The sequence below is a fragment of the Vulpes lagopus genome, chromosome 17 (genome assembly GCF_018345385.1).
Source record: "Vulpes lagopus strain Blue_001 chromosome 17, ASM1834538v1, whole genome shotgun sequence".
NCBI lineage: Eukaryota > Metazoa > Chordata > Mammalia > Carnivora > Canidae > Vulpes > Vulpes lagopus.
This window is the reverse complement of record NC_054840.1, coordinates 24,417,316-24,438,804: the sequence shown is the minus strand read 5'-3', so window position 1 is coordinate 24,438,804 and position 21,489 is coordinate 24,417,316. Positions and strand designations below refer to the sequence as shown.

Genomic DNA, 21,489 nt, shown 5'->3' with positions numbered 1-21,489 from the left:
GTTTCTTTAAGAAGCCAGTGAAGGCATTAATTTGAATGGATTAGCTCTATTTAAATGAGTTGAGAACTGTTGGGGGCAAGCATGAGAACTATGTGTATCCTATTTCTTTTTTTAAAATTAATTTTGACTTGGGATAATTATAGATTTACATTCAGTTGTAAGAAATAATATAAAGAGATTCCAAATACCTTTAAGGCGGTTTTCCCCAATGGGAATGTCTTGTAAAACTATAGTACAATTGTGTAACCAGGATATTGACCAATATAGTAAAAATACAGAACATTTCCATCACCATAAGGATTTCTCATTTTGCCCATCTATAGCCACACCTTCTTTTCTCCTACTTTCATCCCTTTCATAGTCCCTGGCAACCATTAATTATTCCTATTTCCATATTTTTGTCATTTTAAGAACGTTATATAAACGGAATTATATAGTATGTAGGCTTTGGGGATTGGCTTTTTAAAAAATTCAGCATAATTCTCTGGTGATTCATCTAGGTTGTTGCATCTGTCAATAGTTTGCTGCTTTTTATTTCTGAGTTGTATTTCCTTCCTACTCTTCATACAGAACTGCATTACACAGTATTATAATTTTTTCTTCAATCATAAAACATAAGGCTCAAGACAAGGAATATCTATTACGTTTACTCTTGTTTTTGCTTATCATGTTGTTTCTTCCTTTCCTGATATTCCAGAGTGTCCATTCTTTTATTGTTTCCTTTCTGTTTAGAAAACTTTAACTAGCCATTCTTTGGGGGTAGGTTTGCTGACAGTAAAGTCTTTTCCTCTTAGAATGTCTTGATTACCCTTCATTCTTCAAGGATAGACCACTGGATTTAGGATTCTATGTTGACAGTTACTTATTTCCAGCATTTGAAAAAAATACTGTGCCACTTGCTCTGGCCTCCATGGTTTCTGATGAGAAATCGAGTCATTTAAATGGTTTTTCCTAAAAAAAATAAAAATAAAAAATAAAAAATAAATAAATAAATAAATAAATAAATAAATAAATAAATAAATTTATTTTTCCTTATAGCTAAAGTGTCCTCTCTTTCATGCCACTTTGAAGATTTCTGGGAGTTTTTTTTTTTTTTTTGTCTTTAGTTTTTGGAAGTTTGAAAAATATGTTTGGTATGAATTCCTTTAGATTGATTTTATTTGGACAAATGTGTATATTTGTGTCTATATCCCAGATTTGGGATATTTTTGGCCATTATGTCTTCAGGTACTTTTTCAGTTCTACTCTCTCTCTTTTCTTCTTCTGAGACTTTGATGACACATTAGATCTTTTGTTCTAGTCCCAGAGGTTCCTGTCAGTTCATTTTATTTTTTTTTCAGCCTGTTTCCTCCTTCAGATTGGACATTTCTGTTGTTTTCACTCATTTTTCCACTGAACCATATATAATGCTCTTGAATCCTTTGAATTTTTAAAAAATTCATTTATTCAGTTTTTGAGTTCTAAAATTTCCATTTGGTTCTTCTTTGTATCTTCTGTTTTTTTTTTTAATGAAATTTTCTATATTTTTATTGTTTTAAGATTGTAATCATAATTATTAAAGCAGTTTTACCATGACTGCTTTAAAAATCTTTGTCAGATCATCTGACATCTCTGTATTTTAGTGTTGGCATCCACTGATCATCACTTTTTAAATCAGTTTGAGATCTTTTGGTTCTTTTATGATTTGTGATTTCCTTTTGAAACCTAGACATTGTGGGTGTTATATTGTGAGACTCCAGATCTTATTTAAATTTTTTGTTTTAGCTGTTTCCTTCTGATACTGTTCTGGCAAGGGAAGGGGTCCTACCTTCTTACTCTTAGGTGGAGGTAAAAGTACAGATTCTCTTCCACTGATGCCTGATAGAGGGTGCTCATCCTCACTGCTGGACAGAGATGGGAGTTGTGCTTCGTACTAAGCCTTCTCTGATACTTCACTGGCTAGTAGGGACAGGAATGCCTCATTACTGTTCCCTATGTGGCATCCATTGATGCATGGTGAGAGTAGTATCACTGGCACTGGATTGGGCATTGGTGAAAGTTCTGATTCTCTTTTAAGTCTCCTCTGATACCACCCCACTGGGCCTCATTATGTGAATTCCACTAGCACTTTCCATGTGGGAGGAAGAGAGGTTTGTCACTGTCTTGTTGGGATTGCAACTCCTCTCCTTCTTAGTCTTCTTTGATACCATCCTGCTCAGTGGAGGGACAATTTGGGTACCTTGTTATGTGCTGTGGAGTATGGAAATCTATAAATTTATATTTATAAATATTTATCTCCCTCTCTTTCTTTGTTTATATAGAAGAACCGTATCACACAGTATTTTAATTTTTGTTTTAACCATAAAACATAAATGTGCGTGTGTAGATATATATATCTATCTACATATATAGTTAATTATATATAGTTAACTACTTAAAAAATCTTTGTACTAGACTATAAGATATGTCTGCTTTGTTAAATCTGTATCATTAATACCTAGCAATGTCCCTGGTCTGTATTATCTACTATAGTAGATTTCTTTACAGTATCTACTTTATATAAATAGAGTTTATATAAATCAGCTTAGATGTATTTGTGTATATCCTTGTCTCTATGTTTGAGGTACTTATTTTTGTAGCACTGAGATCAACTATACACTGTTGTATTACCTGTGTCGATTCTTTTTTAAACAATTTTTTGTATTAATTAGACATTTGTATGATTTAAAAACCAAAAAGTACAGGGATGTCTGGGTGGCTCAGCAGTTGAGCATCTGCCTTTGGCTCAGGGTGTGATCCTAGGATTCTGGAATCGAGTTCCACATTGGGCTTCCTGTGAGGAGCCTGCTTCTCCCTCTGCCTATGTCTCTGCCTCTCTCTCTGTCTCCAATGAATAAATAATAAAAATTAAGTAAAGTAAAATAAAAATAATAAAACAGTACAAAAATGTATACAGTGAAAAGTTTGTCTCCACTCTGATGCCATCTGCCCAGTTCTCACCTGCCTCTCACTATTGTTAAGTTTTTATGTATACTTCCAGATTTTCTTTACGTAAACACGAGCAAATACACACAGATTTAACCACCCACCCATTCATATTTTTTTCCTTCTTTAACACAAATAATAGGAAACTGTATTTGTGATTTTTGTATTGTTTTCCCACTTAATATATCTTGGAGATCTTTTTATGTGGTTCATAGAGAATTCTTTTTTTTTTTTTTTTTTTTGCTTTGGTAGTTGCATAGTATTTTTTTTTTTTTTACACTATTGTACATAGTATTTTTTTCAGTTTCAGCTTGTTTTTTTTCTAGTATATGGAAATGCAGCTGATTTTAGTATATTGAACTATCCTGCGCCTTTCCTAAACTCTTTTGTTGGCTCTAATAATTCTTTGTATATTCCACCAGATTTTCTGCATAGATAATCATGTTGTCTGCAAATAAAAACAACTATTTCTTCATTTCCAATCTGGATGTCTTATTTCTTTCTGGCCTTGTGGCACTGGCTTTAGTGTGGCCTCCAGTATGATGCTGAATAGAAATTCTGATTGTTGACATCCTTGTCTTGTTTCAGTTTTAGTGGGAAAGCATCAGTCTTTGATTTACAAGTTTGATGCTAGCTATAGTTTTTGCGAAGATGCCCATTATCGGCTTAAGGAATTTCTATTCTTAATTTCCTAAGATTCTTTCATTTACAGGAATGAATGCTATTGACTTTTGTCAAATTGTTTTTCTGTATCTATAGAGGTGATCATATAGTTTTTCTTTTTTCATTTGTTAATATGGTAGATTATATATATTTTTTGAATGTTAAATCAATCTGGCACTTGGGATAAAGTCATGTGGTTATGATGTATCCTCTTCTTTTATAAGGACATCTATGTTCATGAGAAATGATGTTCTGTTGCTTTCTTATAATGTCTTTGTGTAATTTTGGTCTTGGTGTAATCCTGGCCTCATAGAATTATTTGTGAAATACTCCCTGTCTTTCAACTTTATGGAAGAGTTTGTGTAGAATTGGTATTGTTTCTGCCTTAAATATTTAATAGAATTCACCATGGAAAGTATCAAGGCTTTGACTTTTCTTTGTAGGAAGGTTTTTAACTACCAGTATAAATTTTTAGGAGGTTATGTATTCTTTTTTTTTTTTTAATTTTTATTTATTTATTCATGAGAGAGACACAGAAAAGCAGAGACACAGGCAGAGGGAGAAGCAGGCTCCATGCAGGGAGCCCGACACAGGACTCGATCCCGGAACTCCAGGATCACGCCCTGGGCCGAAGGCAGTGCCAAACCACTGAGCCACCCAGGGATCCTTATGTATTTCTTCTTGAATAGGGATCTTTATTTTCTATCTTTAAAGAAGTTTGGCCATTTCGTGTAAGTTGTCAGACATACTGGGAAAAAGTTGCTTGTGACATTTTATTTTATTTTTTATTTTTATTTTTTTTTATTTATTTATGATAGTCACAGAGAGAGAGAGAGAGAGAGAGAGGCAGAGACACAGGCAGAGGGAGAAGCAGGCTCCATGCACCGGGAGCCCGACGTGGGATTCGATCCCGGGTATCCAGGATCGCGCCCTGGGCCAAAGGCAGGCGCCAAACCGCTGCGCCACCCAGGGATCCCACTTGTGACATTTTAATTACCCTTTTTATGTCTAGAGAATCTATAGTGATGTCATCTTGTCATTATTTGGCTAATTTCTAAATTAATTCTATTGTGGTCAGAGAACATAGTTTGTATGACTTGAATTTTTTTAAATTTGAAACTTGTTTTATGGCCAAAATACATCATCTATCTTAGTAAATGTTCTGTGTACTTGAGAAAAATGTATATTTTGATGCTGTTGGATGGAGTGTTCTAAAAATGTCAATTTGCAGATTTATTTAAGGCTATCAATTCAATATGTATCACTTTCATTATTGTTTTTATATATAATCTTCAACTTTAGTATTCATTCTTTGAAGTGTTTTTAGAGAAGGTTTAAAAAAGCATCTTGGGGCAGCCCCGGTGGCACAGCGGTTTAGTGCTGCCTGCAGCCCAGGGCGTGATCCTGGAGACCCAGGATCGAGTCCCACGTCAGGCTCCCAGTATGGAGCCTGCTTCTCCCTCTGCCTGTGTCTCTGCCTCTTTCTGTGTCTCTCATGAATAAATAAATAAAATCTTAAAAAAAATTTTTTTTAAATAAAAAATAAAAAAGCATCTTATTTTCTGATAGTTGATTACTTTCTGGTTTTATTGTATCATCAGATAATGTGTGTACTAATTCTACCTTTTGAAGTTTATTTAGATTTTTTTTTTGTGGCCCAGTATATGGTCAGTTTTGATTAGTGTTCAATGAACATTTGAAATATAGTGCTTTGTGTGTTTTCACAGAGAATAGTTTATTATCAATTTTTTATACATCTTCTAAACCCTTACTCATTGTTTTCCACCTTATTTCTCATGGACTGTGAGAAGTAAAGTGCCTTTTGGATTGTGCTCTTTTCCTTGTTTTCCCTTCCATCTTGTATTTTATGAATGTTAGCATTGATAACTTAGTATGTACTGTATAGTAATTTAGCTTGTAGAAAGAAGTTTATCTTCATAATGATTTATTTATTCATGTAATTGCCCTTTTAGCCTGGATTTTACTTTATCTGATAGATCACATCCTGTGATTTTTTTCTTTGCACCGTATACTTTGGCCTATCCTTTAATTTTTCAGTCTTTCTGGATCACTTTGTATTTGTATTTATTTGCTTTCTCCATAGAGCTGGGAGGTTGCTTTTTTGAGATTTCAGAGTTTTGCTTTTTTCAGATTTTATTCTGAAAATCTTAAGTGAGGTAAGCCAAATATATATTTTATTTTATATTTTTAAGGACACTTTTCACTACTTTTTTATTTGTGCATATATTTCTGATATTTGGGAATATGTATTGTATTCCAATGATTACCTTTAGGATTATAGCTAAAGGTATAGTTCCCTTGATCTTCTGTTTGACCATTGTTCCTTACAGTGATGAAAACTAGCATATCTTTCCTTCCTCCTTTCACCTCAAGCCCTCCTTCATTACACATTTTAACCATTATCCCAGTATTTGCTTTTATACTGTTAAAACAAGTTTTTAATTCCAATTTTACTCATGAGCTTTAAAAGATATCTTTTGACTGCCATCTCACAGATGAAGCCAGTGGATCTTTTCTACCTCCTTCCTTCTTTACTTTCTCTTTCCAGTTTGCCTTAATATAAATCTTTTACTCATCATCAAAGGATATAATTTGTTTTACTTTAGCTGTTAAATGCAGTTCATGCTTAATCATCAGTGCTTTTGCTGAAGTCTCACCAGCCATTTCTTGGTTGCTGAAGCTGTTTCATGAAGAAAGTTTCAGGAAAACAATATTCTTTGAGTTGTTAAATCTTCAAATTGGTGGACTCTAGCTTTTATATTGAAAACCATTTTGGCTTTCCTTAAGGATCTTGAAGATACTGACTTCTCTGTGACATTCTGACATTGAATACCACTGTAGGGGAAATCCTAGGCTAGATAGATGTTTCCCCCCTCTCATAATTGATTGATCATTTCTTCTGGCTGTTTCTTTACTTGTTGGAATCCAGTAACTTGACTGCACTGAATCTCAATGTAACTAATCTAGGCCATTTTTCCCCCAGCATAAGATGTGTTTTTTCAGTATCAGGATTTAAGTCTCAGTCTCTCTCTCTCTCTGTGTGTGTGTCTCTCTCTCTCTCTTTAATTTCAGGAAAGTTTTCTTGAATTGTGTCTTGAATTGTTTCTATTGCACTATTGGAGTTTTATTATTCAGGGATTCCAGCTATACATATATTGATGTTTTCTCTTTTTTTTTCCTCTTCCTTCCTCCCTTGTCCTCTTTCTTTCCTCCTCCTCATACCTCCTTTCCTTACCTCCTTTCACCTCACACACCACCAAATACTTCATTCACCGCTTGGTTCTCTGCAGGCTGGGTGTCACTTATCATTGTACTTACTACTTAATCAGTAAGATAAAACACCCTCTTATTAAAGATAGCAATGATATCTGCATTTCTGAATCCAATAAACACTTTTCAGGTTTTATCCATCCCTATTTCTGTATTAAACAGTGATGATCATCTTTCCTTTTTGAAGTTCTGTATCCTGTAGACATCTGTGACTCTGTGCCCTTCTGATTTTTTTTTTTTTTTTACCTTTGTGATTGTTCTTGAGTTGAATTTTGTTTCTGTCATTTGACCATATTATAACTATTAGTCTTAGGACTTAGTTCATTGTCCATTGGTTTCTAGCTCCATTATCATCCCTGGACAAGTTTATTCATGGACATTGTTTCCTCTCATGGCTTAGAAATCTATAATTTTTTTTTTAAGTAGTCTCTAGCACCAGAATGGGGCTCGAACTCACAACCCTGAGATCAAAAGTCATATGCTCTTGATGGAGCCAGCCAGGCGCCCCTAGAAATCTATAATTCTAATCCAGATGTTTCAGATTACTCAATTTCTTATTATTCAACATTTAAGTAAAGATATTCCTCAAATCTACCATAGTCCATACTGCACCTAGCTTCTTTCTTCTAACACTTCTGCGTATATTCCTTATCTCATTTTGTGGCATCTTCACTCAGCTGTCACTTAAGCTAGAAACTTAGGAGTTATCATAGACTCCTTCCCATGCCTTCCAACCCAAACCAATCAGTCACCAAACTCTAGTTTTACTTTATAAATATCTCTTAATTCTGCCTGCTGTTTTTTAGGTCTACTATCACTATCGTAGTTTAGTTCCCATTTCGACTGCTATGATAGCCTTCTACCTTCAGTCTTGGTTTTTTCAGATCATCCCATCATAAAATCACCAGAGTGATCTGTCCTAAATGTATGAATCTGATGATTTCACTCTCCGTAAATCTCTCTAGTAAGTGTATCCTTAATACTTAGTACTAGGCCAAGCAGTTCTTTAATTTTTGCATTTAATATTTTAAACATATTTAATAGTTTCTCATAATACTTGAAGGTTTAGGAGTCTACCTCTATATGTAGTTTCATTTATTTATTTATTTATTCATTTATTCATTCATTCATTCATGAGAGACACAGATTGAGAGGAGAGGTAGAGACACAGGCAGAGGGAGAAGCAGGCTCCATGCAGGGAGCCCAACGTGGGACCCGATCCCGGATCTGGGGATCACAACCTGAGCCAAAGGCAGGTGCCCAACCGCTGAGTCACCCAGGCGTCCCTATTTGTAGTTTCTGTTGATGTTTACTCATGGTGAATTATTTTGTGCAGTGCTTTAAAATTTTTTGTTTTGAGTACATCTTCAGAAGGGCTTTATCATTAGAACTTACTTTGCCTGTGTTAAGTACTGTCTCCAGAGAAATTTTGAATTTCCTTCTTTCAAATGCCCCAGGAGTCTTTTTTTTCAGAATCATCTTTTAAGATGTTAATTTCTTGGCTTGATTTTTCCTATCCTAAGGAGATGGTGGAATTTCAAGTCTCAAATCCACCTACAAGCAGCATATAGATTATAGATTCTTATAGAGTATACATTTACCCCTGCTGAGTCCAGGCTGAGACAGTCTTTCTTGTCATCTTCCTATGCTTATAGACAGATTTCCCTCCCTCTTTTCCTTTCACTGAGGATGCAGCTTTTCAAGACTCCTGGTTTTAGGAAGATCTTTGCTTCAATCCCTTATGTTGCAAGGGATTATGTGGCTTAAGGTCTTAGCTTCTTTCTGGCATTAAAACCCAAGCTCTTTTTTTTTTTTTTTTTTTTTTAAAACCCAAGCTCTTAATGTGACCAACAAATATGTAAGATAGTCTCAGTGACAGCTTAGGGCTTACTGCTTTGGTTTTCAGTTTCCTTTTCATTTTTAGACTCTTTGAGTATTGCCCTTATTTTCTTAGGAACTCAGCTGTGTATTGTAAGGAATGTTTATTAAATTTTTCCCCAACATTTCTAGGGAGATTTTTTGCCCTCCAGATTCTCTGGCCCACTATATTCTCATACAGGGTTGACACTTGCCATAGCTCTAACATTTTTCACAGGATTTAAACATGATCTAACACTTCTCAATTATTTTAGTTCCTGTTTTTGAAGAATCTAAATAAGATTTTAAATCTTGTTGTAAGGAATATTGATGACTAAAGGAAGTAGATTAGATGGGTCAGGTATAACCCCATAATCCTTTCAGGTTTGTAGGTCCTTCTGATACCTCTCTCAAATAATGTTTCCTTGGTTTTATTTGTTTTGTCAAACAAGTGTTAGCATGTAGTATTCTCTTCTTCATATAGTACCTTCTCCCCTGGTGGGATTTTTTTTTCTGCCTGGAACCTAGGCCTTCTAGATTTTAATTTTTTTTTTTTAAGGAAATCATTTCCCTGCAGCCAGCAGAAAAAGAGTACTACTGAAATCTAATGCTTGGTTACTTGACAGTTTCCAGTAATAATAAGCTTCTGTTTAGCCCTCAAACTGTTTCTCATGAAAAAGGCCAAAATTATGGGTTGCCATTCACATGATATACAAGTCTACAAGATAAATTTAAAGCAATCAAAATGTTATGAAACTGGGAAGTTAAATCAACCTCAAAATAGCTGGTTTGGAGGGTTGTGACAAAATATGGACAACCTTAATCACCTGAGCCACCAACAGGACCAACTGTATTCTATTATCAATTTGATGTATTTTCCTCATTTTTTTTTCTTTTCCTTTGCAAATTTTCTTTAGAAGGTTGAAAAATACGTATTTTTCACCCAAAGTATGTTATGTTTTTGTAAACTCTTTGTAAATTTGTAATATCTACATAATACATTTTATATCTACACAATATTTTATTTAAATTTAATTAACAGTATTCCCATGTTATATATTTAATTCCAATTTCTTCCTTTCCTCCCTCTTCTGCGGCTTCTGTTATAGAGCTGCAGCAAATATCTTAATGCATTAAACAGTTTTTTTTCTTCAATGTATTTAGGTAAATTTCCAGATAGAATTACTGGGAATTCTGGGTAAAAGTGTTTTTACATTTTTGAGACTTTTGACACATTGCACCAAATTACTTAACCAAAAGTATGGTATAAAATTATATTCTCCCAATAATTTACCAGTGTCTTAAACAAACCACTTTGATTATGTCTAACCAGGGGTCTATGGGACAAAGGTGTAGTGCTGATGCTTTCTTTATGGTTTCTCTTCAGGACATGGTACCTGTCATAGTTGATTACTGCCTGCTGTTGCAACGAAAGTAAGTATACATGCCTGTCAGATTAATTATTTTGAACCCAGATTGCCTCTTGCTTATATTGTAATTTACTGTTATGAAGTCTTGAATTTGGATATTTTTAAAGAAAGTTTAATTTACAGAAGTTTGATTAACAATTTTCAGCCCATTTACCTAGTAAAACTAACTTTTCTAAAATAAATGCTGTGGCTCTATCATCTTGTGTTTGTATGGCCAGATAGTGGAGGTAAACATAGATAACAAAAGAGCAATCCTACTAAAAGATCTTAAAAGTAAAAGTTTATGATTCATATCCTGTATATATATCCTCTTTTATGAACTGTCACTAAAACACAGTATTACATGCCACACAAAAAAGGGCAAAATTCAGAGTGCTTCTGGTATTGGCTTTTAGAGCCTTTTGTTGAAAAGACAGCAGTATAAATAAACTTTTAATTTGGCCTTCTTGGTTTAAATAGTAACTATATAAACCAATTTTCACTAGTTCAGTTTTTTTACACTTAATAGCTCCCCTCATGCCAGGTAGGCCCTTTGCGTTAATTTATCTAATTTTTATGACATTGAGGTAAGTATTATTATCCTCTTCATTTTACATAAGAGGTTCTAGAGGCAGAAAGCCATTAAAGAGCTTGCCAAAGCTACCTCACACTTCTTTTGAGGACCAAAGATGGGATTCCTGTACAGGCTATTTGGCTCCTCCTGAGTTCTTGCACTTGACTACTAGCTTGTTTCTGAGTGGTAGACAACAACTGTGAGGATCCAGTGCAGATACTGCTAAAACCCTGTATAGTGCTGTGCTGACTCATGAATTTGTATTTAGGTAGCCTGAATCATAAAACATTGGATCATACTTTGAAAGTATCAGTGAATGTTATCAAGAGGGCAGTTATTTGCTATTTCAGACCATTAAGTCATGAAGAACTTTGGCTTCTATTTACTTAAGTTTATTCCAATGTTTTAGCTATACAGTATTATATGTAATTACCCAGTTAAAGTGTGTTGTGTTATGGTTGGATACTATTGAAAACATTGCTTTGTGTCACACATTTTCTTCTCTATGGGGCCTAAGGGAAAAATTTCCCTCAGGCATACTACCAGAAATATTTTTGCATCTCTAGAACAGCTAGTTCACTTTTAGCTAATGGACAGTGAATTGTATAACTAATTACAGTTTTCTAGAAAACTAAGAGCCATGATAGTTTTTTAAAACTTGGTTTTCTCTTGATGCCACTTTTCATATTCCCATCTTTGTTATTTATCTTTTATTTTTTAAAGCTGCTCAATAGTTTATGGATCAGTTTTACATATTTTATTTAAGCCTCATAATTGTAGTGTAAGGTAATGTTTTCCTCATTTTCAGATGAGGAATTTGAGATGTAGAGATGTTCCTAATACTAAAAGTACTGGAAACAACCCATATTTCAAGTTGACATAATTGTAAGGTAGAATGAAGTACCTAATACTGACTTTTACCTCAAGCAAGAAGGCATATCTTTATAAAACGGATAGTTTCCACCTAGAATGGCATAAAGTAACTATCCAGTACCTGATGGTTGAATTAATGAAATAATTCTGCCTTGTCGTTGGCAGGGTGACTTATGGTCATTATCTTGAATATGTGAATACTACTCTCACAGTGATGTAAGGTTTAAATGGTCCTAGTAATTGTAAGATGCTAGATTATATAGGGGAAAATTAAAAAGTAGGTTTTTTTTTTTTCAGAAACATTTTATGTTATTTCCAAAGTTTTCTGAAAGAGAAGCATTTCTTTTTTATATGACTTGAAAAGGAAATATTTCCAACTTTATGTAATCTATGGACTGGCTGTAATGCAGTAATTACAGAATGCAGTAATTACTTCATTAAATTATAGTATATAACCTAGAACATGAGATCTGGCCTAGATTTTTACCAAATTAGGATCTATTTATTATTTCTTTGTTTTTACCAACTTCTTTCTTTCCATTAAATTTTCCTGACTCCTTACCATATTTTTTTTTCTGGGCTTGTCAGAAACAAATACAATATTTGTTTTTGGAGATCTCAGAAAGAAATATCAGCAGTTACAGTATATTCCTGACCTCCAACGGGAAGGAAGATCTCATGGGTTCTTTTCCCAGCTCTTCCCTCTCTTTCCTTCCTCCCACTCATACATGACTAGATCCAGGGCATGGATATTTTCCTGAACCCATAGTATGACTTCCTTCTCTCTGGATTCCTCTATTTCCAAAGGCTGAAGACCAAGGCCCCTGGGTGGCTTAGCTAGTAAAGCATCTGCCTTTGGCCCAAGTTATGATCTCAGGGTCTTGGGATCGAGCTCTGGGTTGGGCTCCCTGCTCAGTGGGAGTCGACTGTCTTCTCCCTCTCCCTCTGCCCCTTTGCCCTGCTCGTGCTCTTTCTCTCTCTCTCCCTCTCTCTCAAATGAATGAAAACAACAACAACAAAAAACTTCAAAAGCTGAAGACCAGATTGTACTAGAACCTGCTTCTGCTTGGGAGTAGTCCAGCAGGGTGTGTTCTTACTCTCTTTCCCCTACTTTTTCTGCTCTCAAGGTTCCAGTAAGGGCAGAAGGGACAGAGCAGAATACCCAGCAATGTAAGAATTGTTATTGGATCACATGTTACCTTTTGTGTTTTAGATTGTGTTTTATGCTTGCTTACTTGTCACCATCTTGGCTTTTCTTTTTCATCAGAAAGATCCCATATATAGGGTCAAATAGGCCAGTTGATCAGTTCATGTCTAGGTCTCCTTCCATTCCAAACATGCAATGATTAAAGATAGATAAGATAGGAAAATTCTATGTATACTTCAAATAGTTCAGTGTGCTCACTCTCAAATGGTATAGTTTCCATAATTTTTTCTTAGACTTCCATAGACAAGTTAAAAGTGCTCAATTCCCTAGGACAAATTGAAATGGAGGATTGTAAGATATATGTAGCTTCAATCCTGTATCATATCTTTCTTCCTAAGCTGGACCCTTTCTTTATTTCCCTTTCTTTGATATTAGGTTTCAAATTTTTCAAAATATCTGAGACATTAAGATTGCTTTAAAGAATGCTTAAATTGTGTATAACACAAATACAACTTTACAAAGCATAATCTAATACTCAGCTAAATTCAGGTAACTTCCACTTCTAGGGCCATCACTTAGACACTCAGTCCTGGCCCCCTCATGCTTTTTATATTAATATCTTCTGATAGAATACATTGTTTTTATAGTCAACCCCTTTTTACATACTGTTTCTTTTCTCTTTTCGTTATTTGAGAGAGAGAGACAGAGATAGAGCACAAGCAGGGAAGGAGGGAGAAGCAGGCTCCCTGCTGAGCAGGGAGTCCCATGTAGGGCTTGATCTCAGGACCCTGAGATTATGACCTGAGCTGAAGGCAGACACTTCATTGACTGAGCCACCCAGGAGCCCCTCACATACTGTTCCTTATGTGAGTCCAATTATAAACACAATACATATGTTGAATTGATTTTAACTGAGTACCATGACATACACTATGATCACTGTTACTGCAGTATCATAATTCATAGTATCACATACCCAGCAGTAATTAATTGAACTAGTGTACATATGTATTCCCAGTCATACTTAAGAATTCTTTTATTTATTTTTATTTTTTAAAAATATTTTATTTATTTATTCATGAGAGACAGAGAGAGAGAGGTAGAGACACAGAGGGAGAAGCAGGCTCCATGGGACTCGATCCCAGGACTCCAGGATCACGCCCTGGGCCAAAGGCAAGCACTCAACCGCTGAGCCACCCAGGCATCCTCAAGAATTCTTTTATAGTATAAAATCTTTTACTGTGGCAGGAACCATATTTCTTGTTCTCTGTAGGGCATACTGACCAACATGTTATAGACGTCTTTTTTGGTTAATATTTGGTTTTATAGTCTTTGTGAATTGTTTAAAATCAGAAGTGACAGGAAATTCTGTGTTTGAAGACTTGTACTTTTATTTTCATAATTTGATTTCTTTTACAATTTCCTTTCAATTTGGTAGTATATATTTTCTCTTTAGTATTAGACAAAAGATACATCTTAAGGCTTTTTGTAGGACATTTATTTGTTATTTTGTCTATACAGTGGTAGACATTATTTCGATTTATTTTGAAAATAGGTCCAGAGTTTAATTGAACTATAATCCTGATTTTGAACAATGTTTAAAAATAGGCTGTTACTGTCTGTGATTTATATCCCAATAAAGCCATATAAGACAAAACAAAATAGGTGCTATGTGTAGATAATCTTGACCACTTTGAGCTTATATCACTGTAAGCAGATATCCAAAAAGAAGCCATCATTCAAATGACTTGAATTACATGTAAATCTGAACCAGAAATATTTCTGCTAAATCTAAAGTGAATTTGAAGTGGTCTTTTGATAGCCAACGTGTTTGTTCATTCTTGTTCAGCATCAATGTTATTATTTGAGGAACAGAAAGATCTTAATCATCAAGCATAGTTGAAAACTGTATATTTTAGATATTGTTTTGCTGATAATTGCATGTTAATATTTTAAACATCAAAGCTAGGGGGAAAAAGATGCCATGCCTTTTTAATTTTATAACAGCTGTATTGAAATATAATTCATATACCGTAAAATTTACCTTTTTTAAAAATGTACAATTCAATATTTTTTGGTATATTCATAGTGTTGTGCAACCATCACCTCAATTAAGCCATGCCTTTTTAAAGGAAATCTTTATAAACTGTGATAAACTGTGATATAGGTATTTATATCAGAAAATTGAACATTTTGAACAGAATTTCTTATAGTTCATTTGAGCTTTGCCGTTACTTTTATATATATAAGGAGAGCAGCCCAAATCAACTTTGAATATATTAACTCCTACTTATATTTACAGGGGATTTATTTATTTGGCTTCAGTTATATATGTAGTAAAGACTGGGAAGTATTAAGGATTGATGCTCTTGCTCTGTTTCTGACATTCTGGGTTTGTACTTACAATCAAGCTGAGGTCTTCATATTTTTTAAATTGCAAAATTTATAATGCACAAAGTAAATTTGGCTGTTGTCTCTATCAATTTGAAGTTATGAATGGTAGACCCCAAATAATGTATTTAATATGAGTATTAATGTAAAGTGAAGTTACGTAGAAAGAAGACCTCTTTGTCTCTCTGTTACTCAGGATAGATTTTATGTTATACGGGTTGCGGGGTGGCTAAGTTTGAAGTGATAAACAGCAGTTTTAAAGTTAGGAATTCCAGGAAACAAAGTCAGCACCCTGGAGTATAATTCCTAAATATAAAAAGAAACACAGGAGCTAAACACTTTTTTTTTTTTTTTTTTTGGTATGTACTTTTCTTTCTTCCTTCTTCTTTGATGTTCTAATAAATATTCTCCCAATATGATGAAAACGTGTCTTTGAATTTTGTTTTATTTTTAAAGTAGGGATACCAATAGGAGATGCTGAATTTTATTTTTCCTGCTTCTTTATTTTTAGGCTCTGACTGGTTAAGAAAGAAACATATAGTTTTGCCATTAATCTTACCAGCATTACATGCTGGTTTTTTTTTGTTTTTTGTTTTTTTTTTTAAATAGGACTGCCTTGTCACCTTTTATGCTGTGTGTGTGTGTCTGTGTGTGTGTGTGTGTGTGTGTATATATTTATTTATTTATTGGAGTTCAATTTGGCAACATACAGCATAACACCCAGTGCTCATCCCATCAAGTGCTCCCCTCAGTGCCTGTCACCCAGTCACCCCCACCCCCCACCCACCTCCCTTTCCACCACTCCTTACCTTTTATGCTGTTTACTGAATTTTTCACTCTTTAATTTTCCTCCCTAGGGCTTTTGGTGTTGAACTAAAATATATGATCATCTTTCATAGCATATTGTTTTTAACAACACATTATAGAGTGGAAGGGCTAGCAAATAGGACATTTTCTTTATATTCATTAGAGTTACTTTGTTATTCTTTATCTTTGTTGCAGTAACGTTTCATTAATCTTAGTTTCTTTTACTTGGTTACTAGTTGATAATCACAAAAATGTGATGGACTATTGATTAAAATGAAACTAACATGGAAAAATATGAAGCAGAGACGAAAACTAAAAATTAGATATGTGGATATGAGAAAAAAAAATTAATGGATATAAATTTCCCTCCCAGGATTTTGTAGATACTGTTTATTGAAACATGGCATGTGGTTTTGTTGCATTTGTAGCCAGTTCTCTTAGGATCTCTCCCCTTCCAGGACTTCAGATGAGGCAGAGACCCCATCCTGTTCCTTCCAGAATCTTCCTTGACCTCTTTGTGGAACTAGTCATGAAAGACCAAACCTGCAGATGAACCAGCTACCACTTTTTCTCAAATGACATGGTACACATAAAAAGAGATAACACATTTAGTAATAAATAAATAGTCCTAATGGTAAATAGAATTAGCACAGTTATTTTTTTTAAAGAATTATTTATTTATTTGAGAGAGAGATTGCATACAGGGGAGTTGGGGGAGAGGCAGAGGGAGAGAAACTTCAAGATGACTTCCTGCTGAGCCCAGAGTCCCAACCTTGAGGATCGGGGCTAGATCTCATGACCCAGGAGACCATGACCTGAGCCCAATTCAAGAGTTGGACACTCAGCTGACTGAGCCACCCAGGCACCCCAGCACAGTTTTTACATTAAACAAGGCAGTACAATGTATGAATGAGAACATGGAAAACATTTCATTTTGCCAGTCATTCAGAGAATTAAAAATAGCGATATTATTTAATTTATACTTTAAAAAAATATTTATTTGACAGAGATAATGAGAGAGCACAAGCAGGGGAAGCTTCGAAGGAGAGGCAGAAGCAAGCTCCTCGCTGAGCAGGGAGCCTGATCCCAGGACCCTGAGATGACCTAAGCCAAAGTCAGACACTTAACTGAGCCCCAGAAGCCCCTGATTTATGCCTATTAAATTATCTAGTAGAAAAACCACACATAATTGTTTGATGAAACTGTATAATTCTGCATTGCTGATGGCAATGTAAATTGGTGCTATGATACTTTTTGAAGATGATTTGGTAAGATTTCAAATGCCACAGAATTATTCATATTTTTTTGACTTAAGATAAATTTCTAAAAGCACCATGACTAAGGAATTAAGTCCCCCCACCAGGGAAAGACTCTATATGTAGATGTTCATTGTGGCATCACTCATGACAGTAAAATACTGGAAGAAAGTGATACACCCAACACTACAGGAATACTTAAGTAAATTCTGATGTTTCAGCATGTTGAAACATTGTGAGTTAAACAAAATGGTAAATTTAAAGAGTAGGTAGTATCTTAGAATGATGTTTCTTGCATGGCGTTACATGAAAGCAGAATTTGGAATTATAGCTATGATGAGTATAACTATTTATGGACTATTTGCAGAAATGTGAAATAAAACATAATTATTGAGTGTAGTGGCATTTAGATTAATTTAAAAAATTATTTCTGCAGTAAAATAGATTCCAGATATATTTTTAAAAATAGTGAACATTTTCTTTCTTCATCAATAATCACCACCTAAACCCTTTGGGAAGCAAGAGGTAAGAACTAGATAAAGAAATATATTGACTCTAGATCAGCTGGGAGTATTTAGATCTCAAGAAAGAGGAGAGGGAAAAAAAAGAAGAAAAAGGAGAGGATAAATTAGGAATAGTCTTTTTTTTTTAAGTAATCTCAACACTGAATGTGGGGCTCAAACTGAATGACCCCAAGATCAGTAGTCGAATGCTGTACTATCTGAGCCAGCTAGGTGTCCCTAGGAATAGTCCCTTTTCTATTTTTTCTACTTCATCATGTTGACTGTACTACCCACTACATTACCACCATTGTCTTTAAGAAGCAGTGTGCCATAATAGACCCAACATAGGATTTAGGTTAGAAGGCTGAGTTTATTTATTTATTTATTTATTTTAAAGATTTTATTTATTTATTCATGAGAGAGAGAGAGAGAGAGGCAGAGACACAGGCAGAGGGAGAAACAGGCTCCATGCAGGAAGCCTGATGTGGGACTTGATCCCCGGTCTCCAGGATCACACCCTGGGCTGAAGGTGGCACTAAACCGCTGAGCCACCTGATCTGCCCAGAAGGCAGAGTTTAAATTCTGATTCTGTCACTCGTTGGCTATGTGATTCTCTGCAAATAACTTATTCAACTTTTCTTGGTTGTAAAAGTATTGGGAGAATTCGTTAAGATACTATATATAAAATGTTTTTCTAATGTAAAGCTCTATGCAAGTATTGTTACTGTTTTTCTTAAACAGTTGAAATAGGAAAAAGAGAAGTAGCAGCTGATTGAATTTAGTGGATGCTCAGAATATTCCTAAAAGTATATTTTTTCTTTCTATTACAGGGATCTTTTATTTAGCCAGATGTATGATAAACTAAGTGAGAACTCAGTGGCCAAAGGAGTGTTTTTGGAGTGCCTTGAGCCATATATTTTAAGTGATAAATTGGTGGGGATGACCCCCCAGGTAATGAAAGACTTGATTGTTCATTTCCAAGATAAAAAGTTGATGGAAAATGTGGAAGCCCTAATTGTACATATGGATATCACCAGCCTCGATATTCAGCAGGTGAGTTTATAGAAAATTTATTAATATACAGAGTAAACATCATTCCTTTGTTGAGTATACTTACCTGACCATTTGGGCCTCATTGTGCCTTCCATCAACTTCATTTATTTACTGAGCACTTTTGGTAAGGTGTCTCTTAAACTTATGCTTGTCAATATATTTCTTAGGACTGTTCTTTAATGAAAACTGGATTATGAACTTCTACTCGCCTCTTCTATTTCTTTGACATCTCCCACAGCACTTAGCATAAAGTTTACATATGGTAGTTGCTCAGTAGATGCTTACTGACTGCTCATTCTTTACTCGTACAGTTTTCATCCTCCAAGTAAATTTCAACTCTGTGTCCTTTCACATGAATAGTAGAATATTTTAACTTCTAAGTTATATTATAACTTAGTTAATATTTTAACTTCTAAGAATATAAGGCCGTTTTTCAAAAAGCTACTTTATATGCCTAGAGTTGATAACTTTTATGCATTGAGTTTTGTAATGGAGAACATAGTATAGGAAGCAAATTACAGGATCTTAGCATGATTAGCCATCCCATTGTTTGTAAATATATCTCCCGTATATCTGAGGTCTCCACAATAAATTTTTCATCTTTAATTGCGGAGCAGTATGTACTTTGGGCTTAGACATTTGACTCTCAACTCTTGAGTTTCATATTAGTCCTAGTAATGAGCATGCTACTCCTACAAAGGTGGAAAGGTACAAAGATGCTAATTATGTAAGTCCTGTTGAGCTAAAATATTGGTGACTTAAAAGATCTTAGACCAAAAGTAGTTTTTTAAAATGTGCAAAATCACATAGAAGTGAAATGCTTGGAGAAATGGTTATTTTTTTTCTTCCTGGAATCTCTTTATGAATGGCTGTGAGTTTGCAAAGTAAAGTCATAACCTCTTTTATATATGCCTTTCTGTTGTATGGATAATTTGGCATAGTCTTTTATAGTTCTAGTGATTTGAGAGCATGTTTATCAATCTAGTTTTATTTACCTATCACCAGTATAAGAGAAATTTCTCATCTCTTGTCTTCCCAGTATTTTTAGCTTTCCCCAACTATGTAAATATGCTCTAGTCTTTTTTATGTTAAAATAATTTTAAAAACCTTCTTTTCAGTTTCTCTTCTCTTCATATTAAGCCTTCTTCCTTGTAGGTTACTGTCATATGTCACTCTTCTCAGTCACAGCTGGATGTCTTAAAAGCATTGTCTAGATTGTACTTGCATTTTTCCCACATCCTAATAACTCTTCAGCCTTATTTTCAGTGAAGCCAGTAATGCCCTCCATGTCTACTGTATCAAGTCATATTTTTCACATTTTACTGTCAATAGCATTTGTTTGTTAATTCAAGGAAGTATTGATTGTCAGGCTCTGAGGATGCTTCAGTGACCCTAGTGCACAATGCTTATCTTCTCAGAGGCTTACCTTTAAGCCAAAAAATTTGACAGGAAACAGATAAACTAAAAGTATAAAAATATAAACATTTTATTTTTTATTTATTATTTATTTATTTATGATAGTCACAGAGAGAGAGAGAGAGAGAGGCAGAGACACAGGCGGAGGGAGAAGCAGGCTCCATGCACCGGGAGCCTGATGTGGGATTCGATCCTGGGTCTCCAGGATCGCGCCCTGGGCCAAAGGCAGGCGCCAAACCGCTGCGCCACCCAGGGATCCCCCTAAAAGTATAAAAATATAAATGTTACGTTAATAGTCAGATAGTATGGTAGAAAGAGCATGTAAAGCTACCTTAGACTACTTAACTGTAGGAAATCTTGCTGAGGACGTAACAGTAAGCCTGAGATCCCAGTGACAAGAAGGAATCAGTAATGCAGAGATCTTGGCGAAGATTGTTCCAGGTAAAAGCAACAGCAAATGAAATATAATAATAATAATTATAATGCCTTGGATGTTAAAGTTACTGATAAAAGGCAAACAGGCTGGGGGCTTGGTTGAGAGAGAGGTGGTTTTTTCAGGGCAGGATACAGATATTTCCGTTTTATTCTGTGTGCTCTGGGAAATCATTTTAAGGAAGATGACTCTGGTTTACTTTAGGGATGACAGATTGAAAGTAGGAGCCAACTACAGAAGGAGTAAGGAGGAGATGGTCCTGACTGGAGATGGTCGCAGTGTCCTGACTGGAGATGGTCGCAGTGTGATGGAGAGAGAGGGCCTGACTTTGGATATTATTTTGGCAGTGGAATTGATTTGCTGATGAATTGGATGCAAAAATGTGGAAGTGTGGGAAAGAGAAAATTTAAGGATGACATTTAGTTTTTTGGCTTGAGATAAAGTGGGATGGAGATTCCTCTAAGAAGATTAGAAGCCTGGGTGGGTCTAAGTTTGAGAGACAAAATAGGAGTTCTGTTTTGCCATTTAATTTTGAGATAGCTACTAGACATTCAAGTATGGATATCAAGTAAGTGGTTGGATATATTGGTCAGAGGGGACATTGCCATTGAAGGTTTAAGTGTGTTTGTTAGTCACCAGTATAGAGAGATGTATGATCACAGCACTGGCTGAGAGAGGGTAGTGAGAGAAGAGAAGAGGGCCCAGAACATGCCTTAGTCTATGACATCTCATCTCTGTTTTTCCTCTTAATTCTCTAGCTCCTCCTTAATTTCCTTTGCCACCCTCTGCTCTTCTACTTCAGCCCTCTTTCCTTGTCACTCTGTAGTATAATATAGCTCTCATAGGAGAATA

At 35.0% G+C, this 21,489-nt stretch overlaps 1 protein-coding gene across 4 annotated transcripts in view; it reads left to right on the top strand.

Annotated features, from left to right (window-relative positions):
* The window catches only part of VPS8 (VPS8 subunit of CORVET complex), a 249,364-nt gene that overhangs the window by 73,123 nt on the left and 154,752 nt on the right, over positions 1 to 21,489 (top strand). For all 4 annotated transcript variants that reach the window (XM_041731695.1, XM_041731696.1, XM_041731694.1 and 1 more), the window contains 2 exons: positions 10,163 to 10,209; positions 18,566 to 18,788. In XM_041731695.1, the coding sequence (XP_041587629.1) occupies positions 10,163 to 10,209; positions 18,566 to 18,788 (270 nt within the window). The remainder of the gene's footprint in view (positions 1 to 10,162; positions 10,210 to 18,565; positions 18,789 to 21,489) is intronic.